At 33.8% G+C, this 20,475-nt stretch overlaps 2 protein-coding genes across 2 annotated transcripts; both read left to right on the top strand.

The window, feature by feature from the left end:
- The first annotated feature begins 6,138 nt into the window (after nucleotides 1–6,138).
- Nucleotides 6,139–10,777, top strand: LOC133180344 (uncharacterized). The gene is made up of 6 exons (XM_061314890.1): nucleotides 6,139–6,203; nucleotides 6,291–6,570; nucleotides 7,129–7,224; nucleotides 9,997–10,367; nucleotides 10,579–10,669; nucleotides 10,773–10,777. The coding sequence occupies exons 1-6, from the start codon at nucleotides 6,147–6,149 to the stop codon at nucleotides 10,775–10,777; spliced, it is 900 nt and encodes a 299-aa protein (XP_061170874.1). The 5' UTR covers nucleotides 6,139–6,146.
- Nucleotides 10,713–13,132, top strand: LOC133180508 (uncharacterized). The gene is made up of 6 exons (XM_061315013.1): nucleotides 10,713–10,827; nucleotides 11,264–11,396; nucleotides 11,567–11,763; nucleotides 12,009–12,125; nucleotides 12,218–12,313; nucleotides 12,431–13,132. Exons 1-6 carry the CDS (start codon nucleotides 10,777–10,779, stop codon nucleotides 12,740–12,742), a joined length of 906 nt encoding a protein of 301 aa, XP_061170997.1. The 5' UTR covers nucleotides 10,713–10,776; the 3' UTR covers nucleotides 12,743–13,132.
- The last annotated feature ends 7,343 nt before the right edge of the window (nucleotides 13,133–20,475 follow it).

Below are 20,475 nucleotides of genomic sequence, written 5' to 3' on the forward strand. Positions count from 1 at the left end.
TAAGAATTTGTTCTAAATTATATGCGGGACCACACTGCATTTTCATATTTTTCATTCTGCAGCATATGAATAATGGCATAGCTTTTACATTCTCATAAAATGAATGTCATGCAGACTGGCTCTTAGAAGAGCATGCTAATATCAACGTTGTATGTTCAGTTTACACAAAGAGTGCCTGGCATTTTGTCCATGGGCCTGTTTTGGGATTTTTAACACTAAGAGTAAAATTTACATATGTGTGGACAAGCAAAGTACGTCATAAACAAGTACCACGCGTGTTCAAAACAACAAAAACTAGTATTCTGACTGTTTATTTGTTTCATTGTGTGTTGAAATTTCTTTACTTAATGCAAACAATGGTGCTTCACTGACCCGGCTTTGTATGCATAACACACCTGTATATCACATAACATAATTACGATAATTAAAGAAAATTCTCTTATAAAATATTTTTTCTCTAATAAAATATTTTTTCTTATGTCACCACCATGCCTCCAGAACGAAAATTAGACGGATGATCAGGGAATTCGTCAAAAATTCAGAAAAAGCGAAACCCTGTGAACACGAGTGACATTACCCTGATTGCTGACACAAATCCTAACAATGCTGACACACGTGTTAATACCATACAGTCTACAACCGCCCACTCTATCGATCATGACAAGTGGGAAGCTGCCATAATTAAACAAACTGCAAAAAAGCCATCACCAGCTACAACAATTGAGTCCCAACAGGAGCAGCCAATCGTTGCAACATCAACATCACGTCAACATCACTCAGCCTCAAGCATCTCCAACAGATCAAGGAGGCATTACACCTGGCATTCGGGCCATTCTGGACCAGGTGTTTTTAGGTGAGCCAGCAAGGCCATCCACACATAGATGGTACCCCATTGGGTGCCTCAGTATCTATAAAATTGAAACAAAAAATTTGAACATTTAAAATCATTATTTATACAAAATAATACAAAAATATTTTTTCTGTAGCATCTCTTCAGGGGTTATTAACTTACATTAGGTCCAAAAGTCCATAGTTCCTATCACTCTTGGACAGTGGACTGATGCTTTCCTCATTTTTCATCCATGTTTGTTTGCTTGTATGTTGTTTAACGTCCCTCTCGAGAATTTTTCACTCATATGGAGACGCCACCACTTGCCGGTGGAAGTTTTGTCCTATACTCGGCACTTACGTCCAGTGAGCAGTGAGGGATCTTTTTCGTGCCAGCACGTACTGCGAAACGGGACCTGAGTTTACGGTCTCATCCGAAGGAACGGTCTCCATTTTTCAGCCAGTTGTATAGAGAACGGACGCGAATGTGCTCAACAACTCATTGTGTTTAAAAGGCAAAGCACAAAAACTACTCAGTGAATGTACTTGCAAGATTATGCTAGACTAAAATCTGTTTTAGGCAGGCGATTTAATCCTGTAGAAAGAGAGGTTGCGTTTAGGTGTGAACTTAAAAACAAAACGCGAGGTTAAAATTAAAAGCATATCTCCATGTCACATACTCTGCTTTAGAATCGCAGATTATAGACCATTTTGGTCATTAAGAACTCAAAAAACATGTCATTTGTCATTGGATCAAGCAATCGCATACGCAATGGAATATGAGGCATTTCAAGGTTCTCTTGATCATGTCAAAAAACCGTGTAACGAGTCAGAGATCGAACGAGGTCAGAGCATGATGCCTATGAACACGCTTGAGAAAAGAGAAAATTCTGTAATACGCGAAGAAATCGAGAAAATAATTGATCGCAAACTAGAGAAATTTGAAATGGAAATTAAAGATTTATTAAAAGGTACTCAGGCTTCCGCTGAAGAGCATAAAACCTGATCTGAAATCATTTGCAATTATTGCAAAGGTGTAGGCACTTAGAAAGCGACGTTACAAGAAATTTCCTGATCTTAGACCGGCATGTACAAAACTCATGCAAACACAAAATACTTTAAGCTAATTTCGGGTGGCATTGAGGTCGGAACGTCAATCTTTGAAAGTAACAAACGACCATCTGTAAACGAAAAGTCAATAGAAAGCACGAGTGACCCCTTTCAACTAGGTAAAAACAGGCGCGGATTCAAGTACAGTCACTAATCTCAGCGCGTTGAAAGAGTTTTCTAATGAAAACCAAAATCATGTTTTCAAGCCTGAATCAAATAGTCCGTTACCAAGCAAAACTGAATCAAACAAGGTGAAAAAAGTCAGTTCTCAGAAGTCAACGAACATCGAGAAATATACAGCATGTTTATATGTAAAAGCAAACATAGGCGATAAACATTGTCAGCTACATATAGACACAGGAGCGTCTGTTTCAGTTCCAAAGAAAAGTCTTTATGATGAATTGAAATTAGAAACCGCGCTTCAAAGTACTGACACAGTACTCCAAACTGCAAATGGAAGTAAATTAGTTGTGTTTGGAAAACAAACTACATGTGTATTAAACTTTCATTCGTAAATCATGCATTTGAACACAAATTTATTGTTGGAGATTTAGAAGGAATTGATGGTCTCTTGGGGACAGATTTTCTTGAGAAAAATGAAATAGATATTTTCATCCGAAAATTGTTTCAAAACACGAATTCCAGAGTTGCTTTTCTAAAAGCTGTTGAGAATGTTACAATTCCTGGGAATTCTGAGATGGTAGTCGAGGGTTACATCGCGAGTTATAGTCCTAATCAACAGGGCATAATCGAGGCGTCAAAGTTTGCAAGAAGTAAAGGTCTCTTAGTCGCCATATCAATTGTTAAAACGGAAAACAAATGTAAATTATTTTAATTCTAAATCTTGACGAAAACCCAGTAAAATTAAAACGAGATGATGTCCTAGCTACAGTCGGACAAGTTGCAGAAACTTCATGATCATTCGTTGCGAGGAGATGAATCTGGTACATTACCGGAACATTTGTCATTGCTTATAGAAAACACGTCAAATAATTTAAAACGCTATTACTTATTAGGCAGGAAATTTGTTGAAATCATGCTCCCTTAAAATGGTTGCGGAATTTTAAAGATGTTGAAAGAATGCTTGCCCATTAGTTGAGTGTGATAGAGTGTTATGATTTGTTTTCTTAAAACAAAGACCTGTTTCTAAACACAAGAACGCGGATGGTTGGTCATTGGTGTAACCGATCAGATTGTCCTGACTGTGTCAATCACATTAAAACTGATCAAAGTTGTGACAAAATTCAGGTACATCCGGTGGTGGAACATGACGCTTGTTCGGATACAAATGAATCTAATCATTATTAATCATTAACCCTATCTACCTGTTCGCATGAGTCCATTCGCGCAGGGTCCGTTCGCCGTAATTCTTGTTTGCTCTATATCTTGTTCGCCCTAATATAAATACAGTATATAACAAATATAAACATTTATTATTAATTTGTTCAACGACTTGGTGTTTTTTTTTTCAAATGTTACTACTGTATTTTTTTTTATTTATTTAATCTTAATTAAATAATTCAAATTTGATATTAATGCTTTTTACATGGGCATTATCCTGTTATTAGCATCGCGATGCTAATAATTTTTGACGTTATTGACGTTATTGGCGTAAATCATTTATAATATGATATAATATTAATGTTTTTTAACATTCCAATTGCATTTATTCCGTTATAGGCCTATGTGATTTTTTAGAAATTACCTTATTTTGAATGGCAACTGACTTGTGACTAAGTGGTTGGTATATATATATATATATATATATATATATATATATATATATATATATATATATATATGAAATAAAACTTTTCAATAATTGTAGCATGATTCAAAGAAGTTTTAGATGATGTATGACTCGATTGTAAGGCACGGTAAAAACATTTTTAAACATTACAAAGTTTAATATTGTTCGCTTCAGTTTCCATACACTAGTACCTTACGTATATATTTTTTCCTCCAAAGTAAATTTATAACGGAATAAATGTATTGATTGAAAATGGGAAGAATTACTTTATTCCGTTATAAATAAATTGGGGGGGGGATATGAAAAGTAGGGAGGGTGTCTTGATTGTGCTAATAATTGTTGTAATGTACCATTTATTCCGTAATTATTGTATTATTTATTTTTTTTTGACAAAAAATTTTATACTCGGAATAAAACTATTGATGAAAAATGGTATGAATTCAAAAGATGTACTTTATTCCGTTATAAATAAATTTAAAAATGAAAGGAGAAAGTGTGATTGTCCTAATAATTGCATAAATTTTATTCTCTCCGAGGTAAATTTATAACGGAATAAATGTATTGATGAAAAATGGTATGAATTCATAAGATGTACTTTTTTCCGTTAAAGAACTTGAAAAAAGTAGGGAGGAGGTAGGGGATTGTGCTAATAATTGCTGGAATGTTCCATTTATTCAATAATTAGTGTCTAATTCTTTTCTATTTCCGAAATATATTTATAACGGAATAAATGTATTGATGAAAAATTGTATGAATTCATAAGATGCACTTTATTCGTTAAAGAATTTGAAAAAAGGAGGGAGGAGGTAGGGGATTGTATTAATAATTGCTGGTATGTTCCATTTATTCAATAATTAATGTATGATTTCTTTTCTATTTCCGGGGTAAATTTATAACGGAATAAATGTTTTTATGTAAAGTGGTGTGAATTTAAAAGATGTACTTTACTCTGTTACAAAATATGAGAAAAAAAAAAAATGAAAAAGGGGACATTTTCCTATGATAATGGTAGAATGTAACATTTATTTCTTTATTAATTTATTTATTATTTCTTTCTCTGCGAGGTATAACTTTATTTGTATTGAAGGAATACACCTTTTAACCCGTTATAGGCGAAAAAGAATTTTCTCCAGAATTGATTTAACGGAATAATTGCAATGCATTAAGATTAACAGTAAATGCACATTTACATTAATTTTCTTAATATGGAAAGGGGGATCTTTTGCCACACATTGCTGTTGTTTAGAAACGGAATAAGTGTACTTATTCTAATTAAGGCAATAGAAATAATGCAAAAGTCATAGTTCCTTTCCTTACATTAAAAGGGAAGTGTATTTGAAGTTCACAAAATTACAATTTATTACATAATACAGGTAATATGTACTTTTACAGTTTTTGAGTAGTACTCTCGTTTATTCCGTTTAAGATCAATGGTCGTTATTTCCATTACTTGATTTCTGCACGGATTTGAATGTATTCCAGGACAGGTGAGGAATAAAAGGCCTTTGTTAGTGGCATGACACTGTAAAGAAGTCCCGTACACGACCTTTTACAGAAGACATTGAAATCATGATGCTCTACTACACTGTAAAAATGATGTATAGATTTTGAACACAATATATACATGTTTAGGTTTAACATGTTCAAGAAAATGTTTACATGCTAAACGCGAAGGGAACAAAACGCGTTTAAACTTCACATGTTTAGGATCTAAACATGTTGATATAGATAAGAGTTTGGAGTTACCAAGTAACTAACGTTTCTGTGCTAAACATGTTTAAGATGTAAACACAATCACAGGATGATGCAATTCGCGCCACTTTCTGAGGACAAAGGAATTGGTCAGTAATCAAGCGACCACATGCAGCCATGTTGGAAACATGATTGAGGGATCTTATCTTGGTAATGTTTATTTTCTTGTTTTTAAATGTTATGCCTGTTTTATGTACAAAAATATTTAATATATTAAGGTGAAAACTTTATTTGTTTCAAGATAATTAAGCATTTTTATATATAAAAAAAGGACATATTACAATATATAGATTTTGATTATATATATGGAGATTATGTGAGAAAGGATATTGTAATCAGACTCGCCAAGAGCGTCATTCCCTCATCCTGTTCATATATATATATATTGTCTGAATTCAAGAAAAAAAATGTACAGTATATCAAATCAGAGCCGTGTTACTCCCATTATGCAGTCAAATGATAAATAAATATCAGCGGCTTGGTCGACGAGAAGAATGATGACATGCTCTTGCTTAAAACCCCTTTTTTGTATTCCTATTGCTACGTAAAATTATTTGTGAAAGTTGACATGAATAACATGTTCAATGATTAATGAGTAAAGATACTATAATTTTTAAAATCATAAAAACGTTATTTAATGAAAATCGGGATCGGTATGCATCTCACAGGTCGGGTTTGGACGGCACATTATTTTATTCGTGTAAACATGCTCCTCGATGGCAAAATGTTACCTCTTACCAATCTCCTGTCCATTTTCATCATCGTACGTGTAATCAGTTACTTTTATTTATAGTTAAAAGTGAGAGTTGAGGGAATCATATGAAAATTAGTATATATTTTTTTTTTCCAGTTTATTCAGATTATGGACCAATATGCTGCATCAATAAAAGAAGATATAGAACTGTTTCTTTTAAATCATGTGCCATCGAAGACATTAATCCGTGCCAATAACACCGAGGTACTGGGTTCCTTGAAGATAGAGGCAGAGGACCTATCAGAGGAAGAGACAGACAGGTTAATTTATTACTTAGTGGGAACATTCCCACAATTGAGAGATTTGGGGGCGTACGACATCTCGGAATTGGTCCATGACACTGTTAAATTTGTGATAAAAAGAAGCAAAGAAAGAGGTATGTGTATTTCTTTCTTTGCAGTTCTCTGCCTTTAAATACTGAAATCTATTATATATGTACAAAGATTTCTTGACATAGTTATTAATATATAATTATTATATTGTCTATCAGTCAATAGTGACTTGAATCTTCACCATTTGCATTTTGAACATACAGTACATGTAGTTCTACCAATTAAAAATAGGCAAAATATAGAATATGGGTACAGAATGTTCAGGTCAAGTTGTATATTTTATGGAGGGGTTGCTTTCAGTTTTATAGTCACCCTTCATAACATCAGGATTCATTTGTAAATATAGTGCTGGTGTGCCAACATGTTGATTCAAATTTCATCAATTCTTGCCAAATGAGAAATGTGTATAATGTTGATAAAGTCGCATGGTGTACATACATTGAAAGGACCAGTATTTGAACATTCATTTAAAAGCTGTGATGTGGCTTCAGTAAATGGAATACAAATACTGTAAAAAGGCCAAATACAAATTATCATAATTTTTGTAAATTGTTTATATTTTTTTAAATGAAGTCATTAATTTTCTTTTTTCATTAACTTAGGAAATATGTCTATTGATGAGAAATCTTCACTGGATGATGTTTATAATTGGCTGATTGGGAATGGTATCAGCATTGAGACAAGTTCCATATTCAAAGGTATATATTTAATTCAGTTTTATAGTGCACATTTAAAGTTTTTGTTCTATATTATCAAATTCATTCTATTTTCCCTGCCAATGCAAGTTATTAATCAAGTTTAACTAGTCAACAAATTAACAAAACATCTCTTTTCTTAAAAATTACTTAATCCTATAGTTAGTAGATTGTGTTGTTTTCATGTCCCCAGATGACATATACAATTTTGTATTTCTTTTTTCTTTAGGTTCATTTTGATGAATGCATGTGCATGCCAATTAGGGAAATATGAGCTTGCAAAATTACTGTCGCATGTGCCCTTTTTTCTGCCACAGCAAAGATAGGTTATATGGACATTTATTAAGAAGGCATAAGTTTGAACCAAACTTTATAGTACATTGCAGCAGGGCAGGATGTGGGGCCTCTTTTAAAACTGTGGCAGGATTGAGGACCCATCATTACAGAAAGCATGCCAATGATCCTGAGGCTGAAAATTCTGACAATGATATACTAGATATTAATGATGATCAGGATGATATAGAAACAGAGACTGAAGACTTTATGAAAAAATGGGAAGCACAATTTATCTTGATGCTAGTGGCTCAGCACAATTTATCTCAAAAAGCCATTGATGACATTTTAGTATCAATGAAACAAATGAATAGCTTTCGAAATAGCTTAATGAAAGAACATATACGGTCACAAATGCCGGAAGATTTGTTCGCCAGAATTGACCTGGATGAAATATTTTCAGACGATATGTTTGAGGGATTAGAGTCAAAATATTTGCGAGAAAAATATTTTGAAAGATACCTTGGTTATGTTAAACCAGTTGCTGTAAAATTAGGAGAGAAACGTGTAAATGTGAAATTGCAAAACAAATACCGGTTCATAGAAAAAGATGTCTTGGGATACTATGTTCCATTTTTCTGTCAACTCCATGAGATTTTAAAGATGCCAGAAGTACAGCAAGAACTTCATGCTCCCAAGAGGTCTGATTTTCAATTTTCTGACATTAGAGATGGTGCACATTTTCAGAACCCTTTTCTAAGAGATCATCCTGATGCATTGTTATTTTGCCTTTACCATGATGACTTTGAAATTGTGAATCCAATTGGTTCAAAAAACATAAACTTTCTGTATTTTATTGGACTCTACTGAATATTGGGCCGGAAAATCGTTTCAAATTACAGGCAACACAACTACTGGCGATTGGAAAATCTACAGACCTGAGAAAGTATGGTCTATCAAATCTTCTTCAAGATTTTGTGGATTCATTGAACATTTTGCATGAAGGAAAACATTTCCTTATTGGAGAAGAAAGAAAAAAATATTATGGAATGCTTTACTGTGCTTTAGGAGACACTCCAGCTGCACAGCTTATGGGAGGGTTTAAAGAAGGTGTTGGAATGGCAGAAAAACCGTGTCGAACCTGCGAAGTAAGATATGACAATTTAGCATCAAGTTTTTCAGAGGATGACTTTATTAAAAGGGATGAAGCAGAGCATAAAGATAGGTGTGATGTATTGGACCAAATTAAGGGAGAAACCAAGAAATATTGGTCTAAGCAATATGGCATCACTGGAAGAAGTATACTACTGAAGATTCCTGAATTTGAAGTAACCAAGTGCATATTGCATGATCCAATGCATGTTCTTCTAGAGGGAATAGTCAAATTAGAAATTCAGTTAATGCTTGAAACATTTATTGAAAAGACAAAATATTTCTCACTATCTTATCTCAATACTGTAATAAGAACTTTCAATTATACAACAGAAGAATCAACAGATAAACCACAGGAGATAGAAATGAAATCTTTGAGAAGACCAAACACCTTTCCAATGACTGCTATAGAGACAAAAACTTTTATGGAACTCTTACCTTTTATGATTGGAGAAAAAATTCAGCCTGATGATGAACACTGGAAAAATTTTATCAGACTATTAAAGATCACTCTTCTTGTTATTTCCCCTATTGCTTCTGATAAAACAATTGCAATACTAAAGCAACTGATACATGACCACAACTCAAATTTTTCCAAGTTATATCCAGATATTCAGTTTACACCAAAACTCCATTATCTTTGCCATTTTCCGAATCAAATCATTCACTTTGGCCCAGGCAGAAATCATTGGTGTGTTCGAATGGAAGCCAAACACAGTCTCTTTAAAAACAAGAAGTGGAAAAATTTCAAATCACTACCTTTGTCAGTTGCTTCATATCATCAGCAGTGGATGTGTCTACAACAGCTTAGTGTACAAAATGGAAAATCTGAAGTATATCTTTATTCTGGTGATTCAGTAGGCGTTGGGTCATCTATGAAATTTGCTGACTTGTGTGATGGTATGAAAGATGCAATACATAGAAATGAAACTCATATTCCTGATACAGTTCTTCAGACCAGTTGTGTAAAGCTAAAAGGGATAACATACAGAATTGGAAGTGTACTATTGAAGAATTATGATGAAGATGAGTTGGATTTTTGCGTAATCAGTGATATATATGTTTTAAATAACATCAAGTACTTTCAATGCAAACTACTAAATATCATTGAATATTGCCCCATATTTAATGCTTTTGCATGTAGACTAACAGAGGAAACTTTCTGTTTACCTGCACTAAGTATAAAATACAAATGGCCTCAGATTAGTCATACAGTAAGGGGACAAATGTATGTAATGTTATTCAATGTAGATTTTTGTTGGTGTTAATCCTAAAATGAAGCCTGAATTCTCACATAGACATTAATAGGAAGTATTGTCTCTATATGAAAATTTTAATTTGCCACTACAGATAATGAAGTGGATGGATTCAGTTTAATAAATATGAAGGAGAGTGACATTTTTTTGATGATACCTGGAAAAGTTGGACCAGCAAGGAAAATTTGCACCCTTATTGAAAAAATTAGAAGAAATGAAGAAAAAAGTGAACAAAATATTGAGGGATATCGCATTATAGAATATAAGGAGGACTCAGCAGGGTGCAAGACCATAGAAATTGAACCTACTACGACACAGTCTGCAAATGATGATCCAACACCTCAGCCAATAGGAGGCTTACAAATCTATGAGGTACCAGTGGCAACATTACCTGAGATTGCAAGTGGTGGCCTAGATCTTGAACATGTTGAAGTAGAAGGCACCTCATTTGAAAGCTCAGCTGAAGTGAGTACTTTATATCCAGTGAAATGTTTCCAAAGAAATAATTTGAAATTATGTTGATTTAATAAATTGAAAGCAAAATTTTAAATTGATACGTTTTTAGTTTATTCTACCAGTACTTTAAAAAGCTGCAAAAAGACAAATGCAATGTTCTTTAATTAATTTAAAAACATTAATATGTGTAATAAATATTTTTTTTCCTTTTAAATTACAGAGCCGTAAACCGTCAAAACCAACATCCACTGAGTCTTTAGAACAGTATATACCATCATACTCTCCCGTTGTTAGATCATTACTGGAAAAGGGTGAAATCTACAAAGAATGGGATAAAATGGTCGAAGAGACAGCCTATCATGTTTTAAGTGTTGGTAACTTTGAAACAAAGGGAATATATACCGACTTTGGAAGATTAATGTATTCCAAGTTTCCCTGTATTGGACACTCTGCCACAAAAGATCCTTGGGTAAACCATTTAAAGCAATACTAGTATGAGCTGCATTTTTGAGAATTTTATTTTGCTATTAAAATGTGTCATTATGATAAATTTGGAAGTAATTTAAACCTTTTATGATTAATAAGACTAAAATAAAGTATTAAATTGTTTCAAAAGAAAGATCTCTGTACAATCAAATATTTAGTATTATTTAAGAAAACTATATATTGTACAGGATGACAATAATGTAAATTTGCATCATTAAGAGCTTGTAAATAGTTTTTCTATTACAAATATGAACAACAGAAGTTTATAAATGTTCTTTTTCTCTGTCCTTGAAATAGTTAATGGCAATTTTGCAACAGAAAATTTTGACATCAAAGTTGCAGCTCATATTGCTTAAATTTTATATAATAGATGTTTTAAAATCTCAGATAATGGTTTTCTATATTTTCTGTATTTCTAGGGATACTTCAACAAAAAGTTGTCACAAAAAGTAAGACACATAAGGTGGAGATGGAATGCAAGAGGAAAGGCTGTTGAACACACAGCAGAGAAAAAGCCAAAAGTGTGCTTGAAAAAAGTCTCCTCAACAGATGGTAAGCGAAATATTTATCTTTCAAAAGGCAGAGAGGGTTGCATGGGTAGATTGCTTTATTTACAGGTGACACACAGAAATAACATTTATTGCTGAAGATAGCTAAATTGCAAATCAATAATATCTTGTCAATTTTCATTTTATTCTAATGTTCATCAATATCTTTTTAAGAGAGAATGACCCTAGAAGAAGCAGAAAATGTACTGATGGAGGAATTTAAAAAACCAACCAAACTAAGAGACAATGCACTTATTGCTAAGACTCAAAGAGATACATTAAAACAGAGAAGATTGTTTATAGAAAAAAGACATGGGGGATCTGTGGAACATCTCATCAAGAAGTTTCCATTTCTAGGAAAAGCTGCGTTTGTATGTAATTTATATCTGCTGTTAATTTAATGAATTTTCCTTTCTTGTGATTTTTGCAATGTTAATGCAGTGTGCTCTAATTTAACGTATAGTGCAGTAAAGCATATTTTTTAACTGTTGGCTATTTTTCTAGGATCTTGTTTGTATCCCTTGCATTTTTAAGCACTCTATAGATGAAGGTATTTTTCTTAATATACAAAACAGAAATGGTTAGGTATTGCTAAGATTACCCTTCTTTATTTCAGATTGAGAAGGAGTTTTTCCTTATCAAACAAAACCTGAAAAAAGATGCTATTTTGGCTCACTGGGATGAAGTAATGAGAAAAGTGTCCCAAATATTCATGGAGGAAAACTCAGACTCTGTGAGTGTTATACTTACTTTAATTAAGTATTGAAGTATTTTAAAATTTGTTATACCTTAATCCACATAGTAATAGAATTTTTCTTTTATTAGATTCCAGAAGTTACAATAAAGCTTTTGAACAGATTGGAGGAATCAATCAAGTACAAGCATGGTACCAAACAGCTTCCCTTGATTACATCGTGCAAGGTATGAAATAAAGCCAGTATCAGTAGTAAGAAAATAAATTTTAGATGAAAAAACTTATCATTTTTCCATGTTAAACTCTTAAATGTACAATGTATAGTTTTTATGTCCCTTTTTTAGGCAAGTGAGTGGAAAGGTTCAAAAACAAAGCATGACGACCCACCAAGATTAGTTGCAGTTCTCAACCAAAGGAACGAGATTCAAAATATGTATATTGTGGGAGCAGGCCAGGAGGTTGACACAAATGTGGGAATACTCAGGGATGGACTATTACGATTGATTTACTCCTACTATGCATGGGATTTGTCATATCCAAAACATTTTCAACTTCTGGGCTTTTTGCAACATTACATATTAGAAGACAGGGAGAATAAATTTTTTGTTTCCCAAAACTACATGAAATTCTGCAAGCGTCTTGACGCTACACAGTGAATCATGCTACTGTAGAATCTCATTATTTCTAGTTCAAATTTCTACATTTTGTACTATTTGTTGACAAAACCTGACTTTGTTGTAAGCAAGAAAACACCATTGGTTTGTTGTTATAAATTGGTTTCAATCTACATTTCAATGGATTTGTTTCATTTGAATGAAATATTAGTAAACATAGGTGTGTTTAATTATGTTTGCTTTAGACATACTTTGTAGTCAATTATGAATATGTTTTTGTCATTTCTTTTTGCATGTTCTACAAAAATGTTAACTGGTGTGAAACATTCCTGTTTACTAGTATATCAGATCTAAAAAGATACCAAGATATAACCTTTTGAGGATAAGGTTCAATGTTATGTTACTTATGTCAAATGTATTGACTCCTATTAATTGTACTTCATGACATTGATACTTTTTTTTTCTTTTTGGTACTTTTTAATGCAACTAATTGTAATTATTGTATTCACGTTATGGTAGATTGCCTCTATAAAAAGGTAATTATATACTGTTCTTCAATTGTTCTGTTTAATGAGATCAATACATGTAGTTTTTATGTATATTTTGTGAATATTAGGTTCATTACACTTGACTTAAACATGTCTTTGGTTGAGAAAGGATAATCTTAGAAATTTTAGAAGTCAAGAACTCGATATGTTGTCAAAAAGTGAAAGTTTGAAAATAATTTTTCGTTTCAATTTTTGAATTGTTTAGAATTTGGATTCCTCATTTAAGTATAATTTCTTTTCAAAGACATAATATACATATTCAAGTACTTCTTTAGTATTAGAATAACATATGTTTTTGAGTGATGCATGGATTTGATATCAATAGATTAGTTTGATTAATAAATTAGATTAATGAAGTATATTCTTATTGATTTTTTTTGTAACTGTAATGCTTCTGGGATGACATGTATATACAGTAATGAACAAGGACGACATTTACATGAATTTTCAGGATTTTTGGACAAATAATGAATGCAACAGTATATATTCTCATGCAGAGCAAGGATACCTCTTTTGTGTTTAGAATCTAAACATGTTTAAAACTAGAACATGAAGAAAGGGTTTAGGTGTTTAATTCCTAAACACATGGACTTCTAACACGTTTAGACTCTAAGCACTTTAAATAACATGTTGAAGTGGGAAACATGTTTAGATTTAGAACATGTGAAAAACTGTGTTTCACAAATGTGTTAAGAAAAGTGTTCAACATCTAAACACGATTTTTACAGTGTACATGTTTTTAAAAATACTTAAATTCACTACAAGAGAAACAATTTTTTTTCTTCATCATATCTTTATTTTGTAAAATTCTCTCTGTGTATAATAGCCCTAGTATTAGAATCGCAATTCTAATAAGTTTTGAGGTATTTATGTGAATGTCGTCTCTCTATATATACTTCTGTTATTGACATCGCGATGCGAATAAGTTTTGAGGTATGTAAATGTGTCTCGTCTCTCTATATATACTCCTGTTATTGGCATCGCGATGCTAATAAGTTTACAGGTATGTAAATGTGTCTCGTCTCTCTATATATACTCCTGTTATTAGCATCGCGATGCTAATAAGTTTTGGGCATTTTACCTTAGTAAGATGTGCCATTTTTAGAGTGATACCCCCAAAAAACTCCAAGCCCCATTTGTTCTGATGAAGTCCCCCAAAGAAACCCTTTTTCCCGGGAATACTTCCCTTTGTGGAGCTTATTATCTTGATATTTGGAAACGTCGTCTCTATATATACTCCTGTTATTAGCATTGCGATGCTAATAAGTTTTGAGGTATAGAAATGCGTCTCGTCTCTCTATATATACTCCTGTTGTTGGCATCGCGATGCTAATAAGTTTACAGGTATGTAAATGTGTCTCGTCTCTCTATATATACTCCTGTAATTAGCATCGCGATTACAAGTTTATTATTTATTTTTATCTAAATTTTATTTTCAACCATTGAAAATCATTAAATATTTATATTTAACAACTTTTAACGCTTCTGACGTTACGTAAAAAAACGTCAATAATTATTAGCATCACGATGCTAATAACAGGATTATGCCTTTACACGCTTAAGGACAGACGATATGTTCCTCAATAATATATAATTTTTTCTAAGATTTTGTCATTGTGGTATTGCTACTTTAGCATGTTTACTCGCAAAAAATTGAGGTACCTTACCAGGCATTTGTGCAAGATACCAGAGGATGTTTTTACTCTTAAATCCTTTTCTAAGAAACTTAATTAGCCAATAACACATTTTTTGGTGTTTCATTTTTTTAAAGACAATTAGAAACTAGTTTAGAAATCAGAAGGTAATTAAAACTTTGAATATTTTCCACATAATTCGAAGGTAAACAAAACAGACATTTGAGGAACATATCGTCTGACCTTAATTGATTTGATTATACTTAATAATGTCACTGTAATTTGGAGGTCCATATCCGTTTTTTTTTTAATTATTTTTTCTTTTACAATCTCCGTTATGTATTGAAAACAAAAGACTGAGACGTTAATAGGCCCATTATGGAGCTGAGTAGCGGATGGGCAAGGTTTTACCTTTGAATATTGATAATTAAAATCCAAACCTATGATCTAAAAATGATATATAAGAAGAAGGAAAATGAAATTCGAAGTGTGACCATATGCATACGTCTGTTGTCTATGTGCAATTTATGTACCAATGTACATAAAATTTATTAAAAATTCCATTTGTTCATTATTTAACTTTCTGCAAATTAAATAGGGCGAACGGAACTTTTGGGCGGTCGGACTCTGGGCGAACGAGAATTTGAGCGAACGGCGTCAAGGGCGAACGAACATACAACCGACATTGTTATGATCAATCTAACATTTTTCTACTCGTTGAAATATTGGCCAAGTCGTGCGGGGGAGATTCGTTAATCATTTCCTTTGTTTAAGGAAGGAAATCCGTTATGTTTTAAAAGCTTAGAACGATCTGATTTGAAAGTACATGTGCATTTAAAGCCTTGCATTATTGAATATTTGGAAAAAAGAAAGGTTGCCGGGACTTGAACCCATTTAAGGTCAACGAGAATGCCTGCACATGGTTGGACACTCCTTAGACATGCTGATTGTCTGTATTATGTCAACAAACTGATGGCGAATTCTTTCACAAAATGGTTCATGCTGTCATCACTGATCATGTTGGATGTAATCAACGATCAGACCTGGTACCGATCTGATGGATGTTGATAACCATGGAAAACGACTAAGAACTGCTGTTGGTGACCTTTAAAAGGTGGTAAATGGGAAACTAATGCTGTTTGATGGTATACATCTTAAGGACATACGCAACGTAGTTTGAACTTTATTGTCTTTTTCCCTGGAGTTGAAGAGTTCCAATACTTAAAGGAATTGTGTGCTACATTTGTATGTCTATGTAAGCTGTTGTACACTTCTTCTAAAACAAGTTTGGATAAACAAAACATCAAAAAATATGTGTTTAGTAATTTTTGTGTATTTTTCTTTGAATTATACAAGAATTTTCATCAATTGATATCTTTTCAAAACCCCTGGTAATGCATGCTGATTTTTTGTCGACGAACATCTGATGGCACTATAATCTTAAATTAAGAATATCTTGAAAAATTATCAGTAGGTAAGGTACGTTGCGTATGTCCTTAAAGAATATAATGATGCGACTTCTGGCCCTCTCATGTTAAAGTTGTTCCAAGCCAAGTAAATGTATCATGTACTTCCTGAATCTGTGGATAATAATTACTTGTTGCACACCTAGCTGCTCGATGCGTACCAAGATAGTACTCTGCCTTTTAGAGAGCTTTTGGGCAAATTCTGGGGTTCCTATTGAATCCGTATGCGATTGGTGGGGCTTGACAAGAAGTTGCATTAAAATGGTCACGCCTTTGCAGGTCCTTGCTATTCCTGGTTCTTGTGTATTTTAACCTGTTTTTTTCTCTACGGATTACTCGGTCTTCCTGATCAATACTTAGGTCTCATGGCGGGTGTGAGTTATCGACAAGGGATAGTTTTTTTTAGGATTATTATGTTGTTTCTTTGTGGTAGCAGGTGGGGTTTGAGTTTAGAGTATGGCTTAGTTTATTTAGCATGGTTAGGGTGTTCACAAACTTTGAGTAGTAATCCTCGTGACTCCAGTATCTCGTACCTTAAAAGAAGACAGGTTGAATTATGATAAAATTTATTTGATGAAATGGAAAGAGATAATTACACAGAATAATCTGAAATTCAAATATAACTACCATGATTATAATAGCATATATCACAAAAGAACACAGAAAACATTATAATAAAGTAAAGGAATGCACGTAATAAAAAATGATATTGTTATGCAACAAGCAAATATACCTTAAAAGAAGACAGAAAATTTAACTTTAAATAATGATACTAAGTTCATGTAGATAAAGTATGGAATCCTATACAACATAACGATAAACAATAGTTAATCTTGATGGCATGATTCTAGAGTACCTGGTGGAATTAAAGAAGATTAAGATACCTAGAGAGAAACAGGGTATCAATGAAACGGATTGCGAGTATAAAAGGTTCTGTTTGCCTTTATTTGCCCTCTTTCCATTTCCATGTCATCTAATAAATTTCATCATAATTCGACCATGTATTTTTTTTTTCAATAAGACAACGAAGATTTTATTCTTTCTGACAATTGAAAGTACCACTGTGTTGGTATTGTATAAAGGTAGAAAGGAATTGCGACAAGAGAAGCAGATTCCGTCATATTAAAATAAGCCACTAGTTGCATAAAAAGTGCCACCACTGTGTGGCAAGTTCTTTAGGATTGTATGGCGCAAGTTTTATTACACTGGGGACTGTGCGTGAAGTCATTGGTGGCAGAGTGTGTGAAGTCGCTGTTGCGGCTGGAATATTAAACGAAGCAGACGAAAGATACCCTCCCGCGGTAGTTGGCCGCGCTGGTACCAACGGGGAGATAATTGAGTTGTAGAGTTGTGTAAACTGGCGAAGATGTTTCGATCCATCAGACCCTGTTTTCTTACAGGTGGAGGGGCTGTCGGTGTTGTAGTAAAGGGCGGGTTGGCTGGGGTCGCAAGGGAGGTTGTGGAATATAACCTCCTAAAGTCCGTGCCCTTACCATTTCTTAGGTCCATGTTTAGTGCACTAGTAATGATGTTCTTGAACCTGGAAACCGTCAGATTCTCTAATGGCTTATATTAAATCACCTCAGTTACTCAGGTGACCAATTGCTGTCTGTTTACGTCCGTCGTCGTGCGTTGTGCGTAAACTTTTCACATTTTTCCACTTCTTCTCAAGAACTACTGGGCCATTTTCCACCAAACTTGCCACAAAGTAACCTTGGGTAAAGATAATTCAAGTTTGTTCAAATGAAGTGCCAATGCATTCTTCCAAGGAGAGATAATTAAGAATTAGTGAAAAAGTAATGGTATCATTTAAAAATCTTCAACTCAAGAACCACTGGACCAAGTAAAATGAAACTTATATGGAAACATCCTCAGATTGTATAGACTCAAGGTTGTTAAAACCATAATCACCAGGGGTTACAATGGAGGATCTGTATTTTACAAAGAAATACTTAGAAAAAATCTTTAAAAAATCTTCTTCTCCAGAACCACTTAGCCATGAAAGATGACCAATTGCTATCTTTTTCTTAAAAGAAGACATGTTGAATTCTGATAAAAATTATTAGATGAAATGGAAGACGGTTATATTTTCCTCCACACCTGTAGTTTTTTCCGTCTAAAGTACACATACGCCCCAAACTGAACAAGGCCGTCATACTCTGTGATCAACCCATCATAAATGCACATAGTCATGAATATCTTCAAAGATGTCCGATTCCTTACTGTAGGAGACTATGGACTGAGCCAGTATTCGGAGACCAGGCGCCATTAAGAAAGGCGGTGTAACAGCTGTAAAATCAACAACCCCCTTTCATGTAATGCGGCACAACTTCCTCAACCTCTGGTGATGTCTATTTATAGGTCGCCCGTGTGGCGCAGTGGTTAGAGAGTCTTGTCTAGAGTCGCGGAGTAAGGAGCTGATCTTTACGTCGCGTTTCGAATCCACTGCGGGAAGTGGAGACTGGTCCTTCGGATGAAACCATACACACTGAGGTCCCTTGTCGCAGTAGGTGTTGGCAGGTTAAAGATCCCTCACACTCAATGGCCCTGAGTGCAGAGTATAGGTATAAATTTGCAGCCTTCCACCGGCAAGTGGTGGCGTCTCCATATGCCTTGAAAAATTCTCGAGAGGGACGTTGAACAAACTGTATCAATAGTATACAGAGACATATTCCTGATCTTTGTCAGGATGCCGATTGTTTTATCATCCCAACACTTTTAGAATTGTTAGAAGTCGTAGAAGCAACGGTCTGAGGTGGTGCTGAAGATATGATCCCCTCCTCCCTTGAGGACTCAGAAGCAACGGTTAGAGCTGGTAGTGACGTTCTGATCCCCTCTTCCCTTGAAGGCTTAGAATCAAACTCTGAGGTAACCTGGTAGTTGTTGACTCTATAATTTTAATTGAAGGATGATAGCATTTCTGCTAGAATGAATTGAAGCTTTGATATTTTAAACCCTAAAGTTTCTTTATGACTTGCTCTGTATAGTTTTGATAGTCAACATGGGGGTGCTGCTTTTTCTAAACACTTGATCACACCGATATCTCCATGTGTTTTTCATACTCTCTCCTCAGGAAAAAGTAAAATATTACTTAAACTCAAGCGTCTTAGAGGCATCATTAGTTTTTAACTCTTCACCAAAGTCTGATCAAGGATTCCGTAGACCAGAGACCATTGAGGAAGCTGTCGTGACAGTTGTTAAACCACCATCCTCCTCTATAGTTACCTCCCCTTCTGTCGTTATCTCTGTCTGAGGTAAGTAAGCAGCACAGTTACCTCCTTCCTGTCGTTATCTCTGTCTAGCACAGTTACCTCCCCTCCTGTTGTTATCTCTGTCTGAGGTACTGAAGTACGTCCCGTATATCTAAAACCAAAGCAAATAAAAGAACAGATATAAAGGGATTTAATTTTTCCAACAAAATGTTGTACGATTAGAGTTATCTTTCATTATTTTCGATCGATGTTTCCAGTGGAACCTGATGCTTATTGATTAAACCCCATTCAGTCACCTTTCCTTAGAAAGGATCCCAAACTTTTAGATAGCTTTACTTTCACTTTGAATCGAACCGGGTTACAAGAATTTCTACGAACTGTTACAGATTTGAGATAGTGACTGCTCGTTTTGCTTCAAATATATACTACATTAAAATGACACTTAAAGAGAAAACTTTCTATTGTCTTACTGTCAAAGAAAATAAACGTCCATTTCTTTTCAAATCATTATTGTGTTGATGTTCTCGGTAAACAAGAGTTACCTCTCTTACGTCACAAGTACTATCAGTTGATGCACTTTTTAAAAACAATGTTCTCTATATTCTAGCATAAATAAATTACTTTTAAAGATTTGACCTAATTTTAATAAACAAAATATTTTTCTTTAACATTTTACTATAAATGTTACTCTTTATTCACAAAAATAAACAAAAATAATGGACTGAAATTTGAAGGCGAGACAGCCCTTGTTCCGAGACGCTGTCTCACCTAGTCCAAAACGCATGTATCTACTAGGTATATGATATGAAAAGGTTTACCACTGTTCAAAGGCCATAATCAGTGTCGAATATTGATCTAAAATTGACAGCCCTGCAAAATTAAGTTATGACGTCTCAACGACACTTCCCAACTATA

This window comes from Saccostrea echinata, unplaced genomic scaffold (assembly GCF_033153115.1).
Source record: "Saccostrea echinata isolate AGI-Se365-2 ecotype Australia unplaced genomic scaffold, CSIRO_AGI_Sech_v1 ptg000006l, whole genome shotgun sequence".
Classification (NCBI taxonomy): domain Eukaryota; kingdom Metazoa; phylum Mollusca; class Bivalvia; order Ostreida; family Ostreidae; genus Saccostrea; species Saccostrea echinata.

Excerpts from the sequence above, each read along its gene's own strand:
- LOC133180344 (XM_061314890.1), top strand. The coding sequence starts at position 6,147 with ATGCTCCTCGATGGCAAAATGTTACCTCTTACCAATCTCCTGTCCATT. Across the intron at positions 7,225-9,996 it reads GACAAGTTCCATATTCAAAG|ATAATGAAGTGGATGGATTC; the intron begins GTATATATTTAA and ends TTGCCACTACAG. Across the intron at positions 10,368-10,578 it reads CATTTGAAAGCTCAGCTGAA|AGCCGTAAACCGTCAAAACC; the intron begins GTGAGTACTTTA and ends TTTAAATTACAG.
- LOC133180508 (XM_061315013.1), top strand. The coding sequence starts at position 10,777 with ATGTATTCCAAGTTTCCCTGTATTGGACACTCTGCCACAAAAGATCCT. Across the intron at positions 11,397-11,566 it reads AAAAGTCTCCTCAACAGATG|AGAGAATGACCCTAGAAGAA; the intron begins GTAAGCGAAATA and ends TATCTTTTTAAG. Across the intron at positions 12,126-12,217 it reads TGGAGGAAAACTCAGACTCT|ATTCCAGAAGTTACAATAAA; the intron begins GTGAGTGTTATA and ends TTCTTTTATTAG.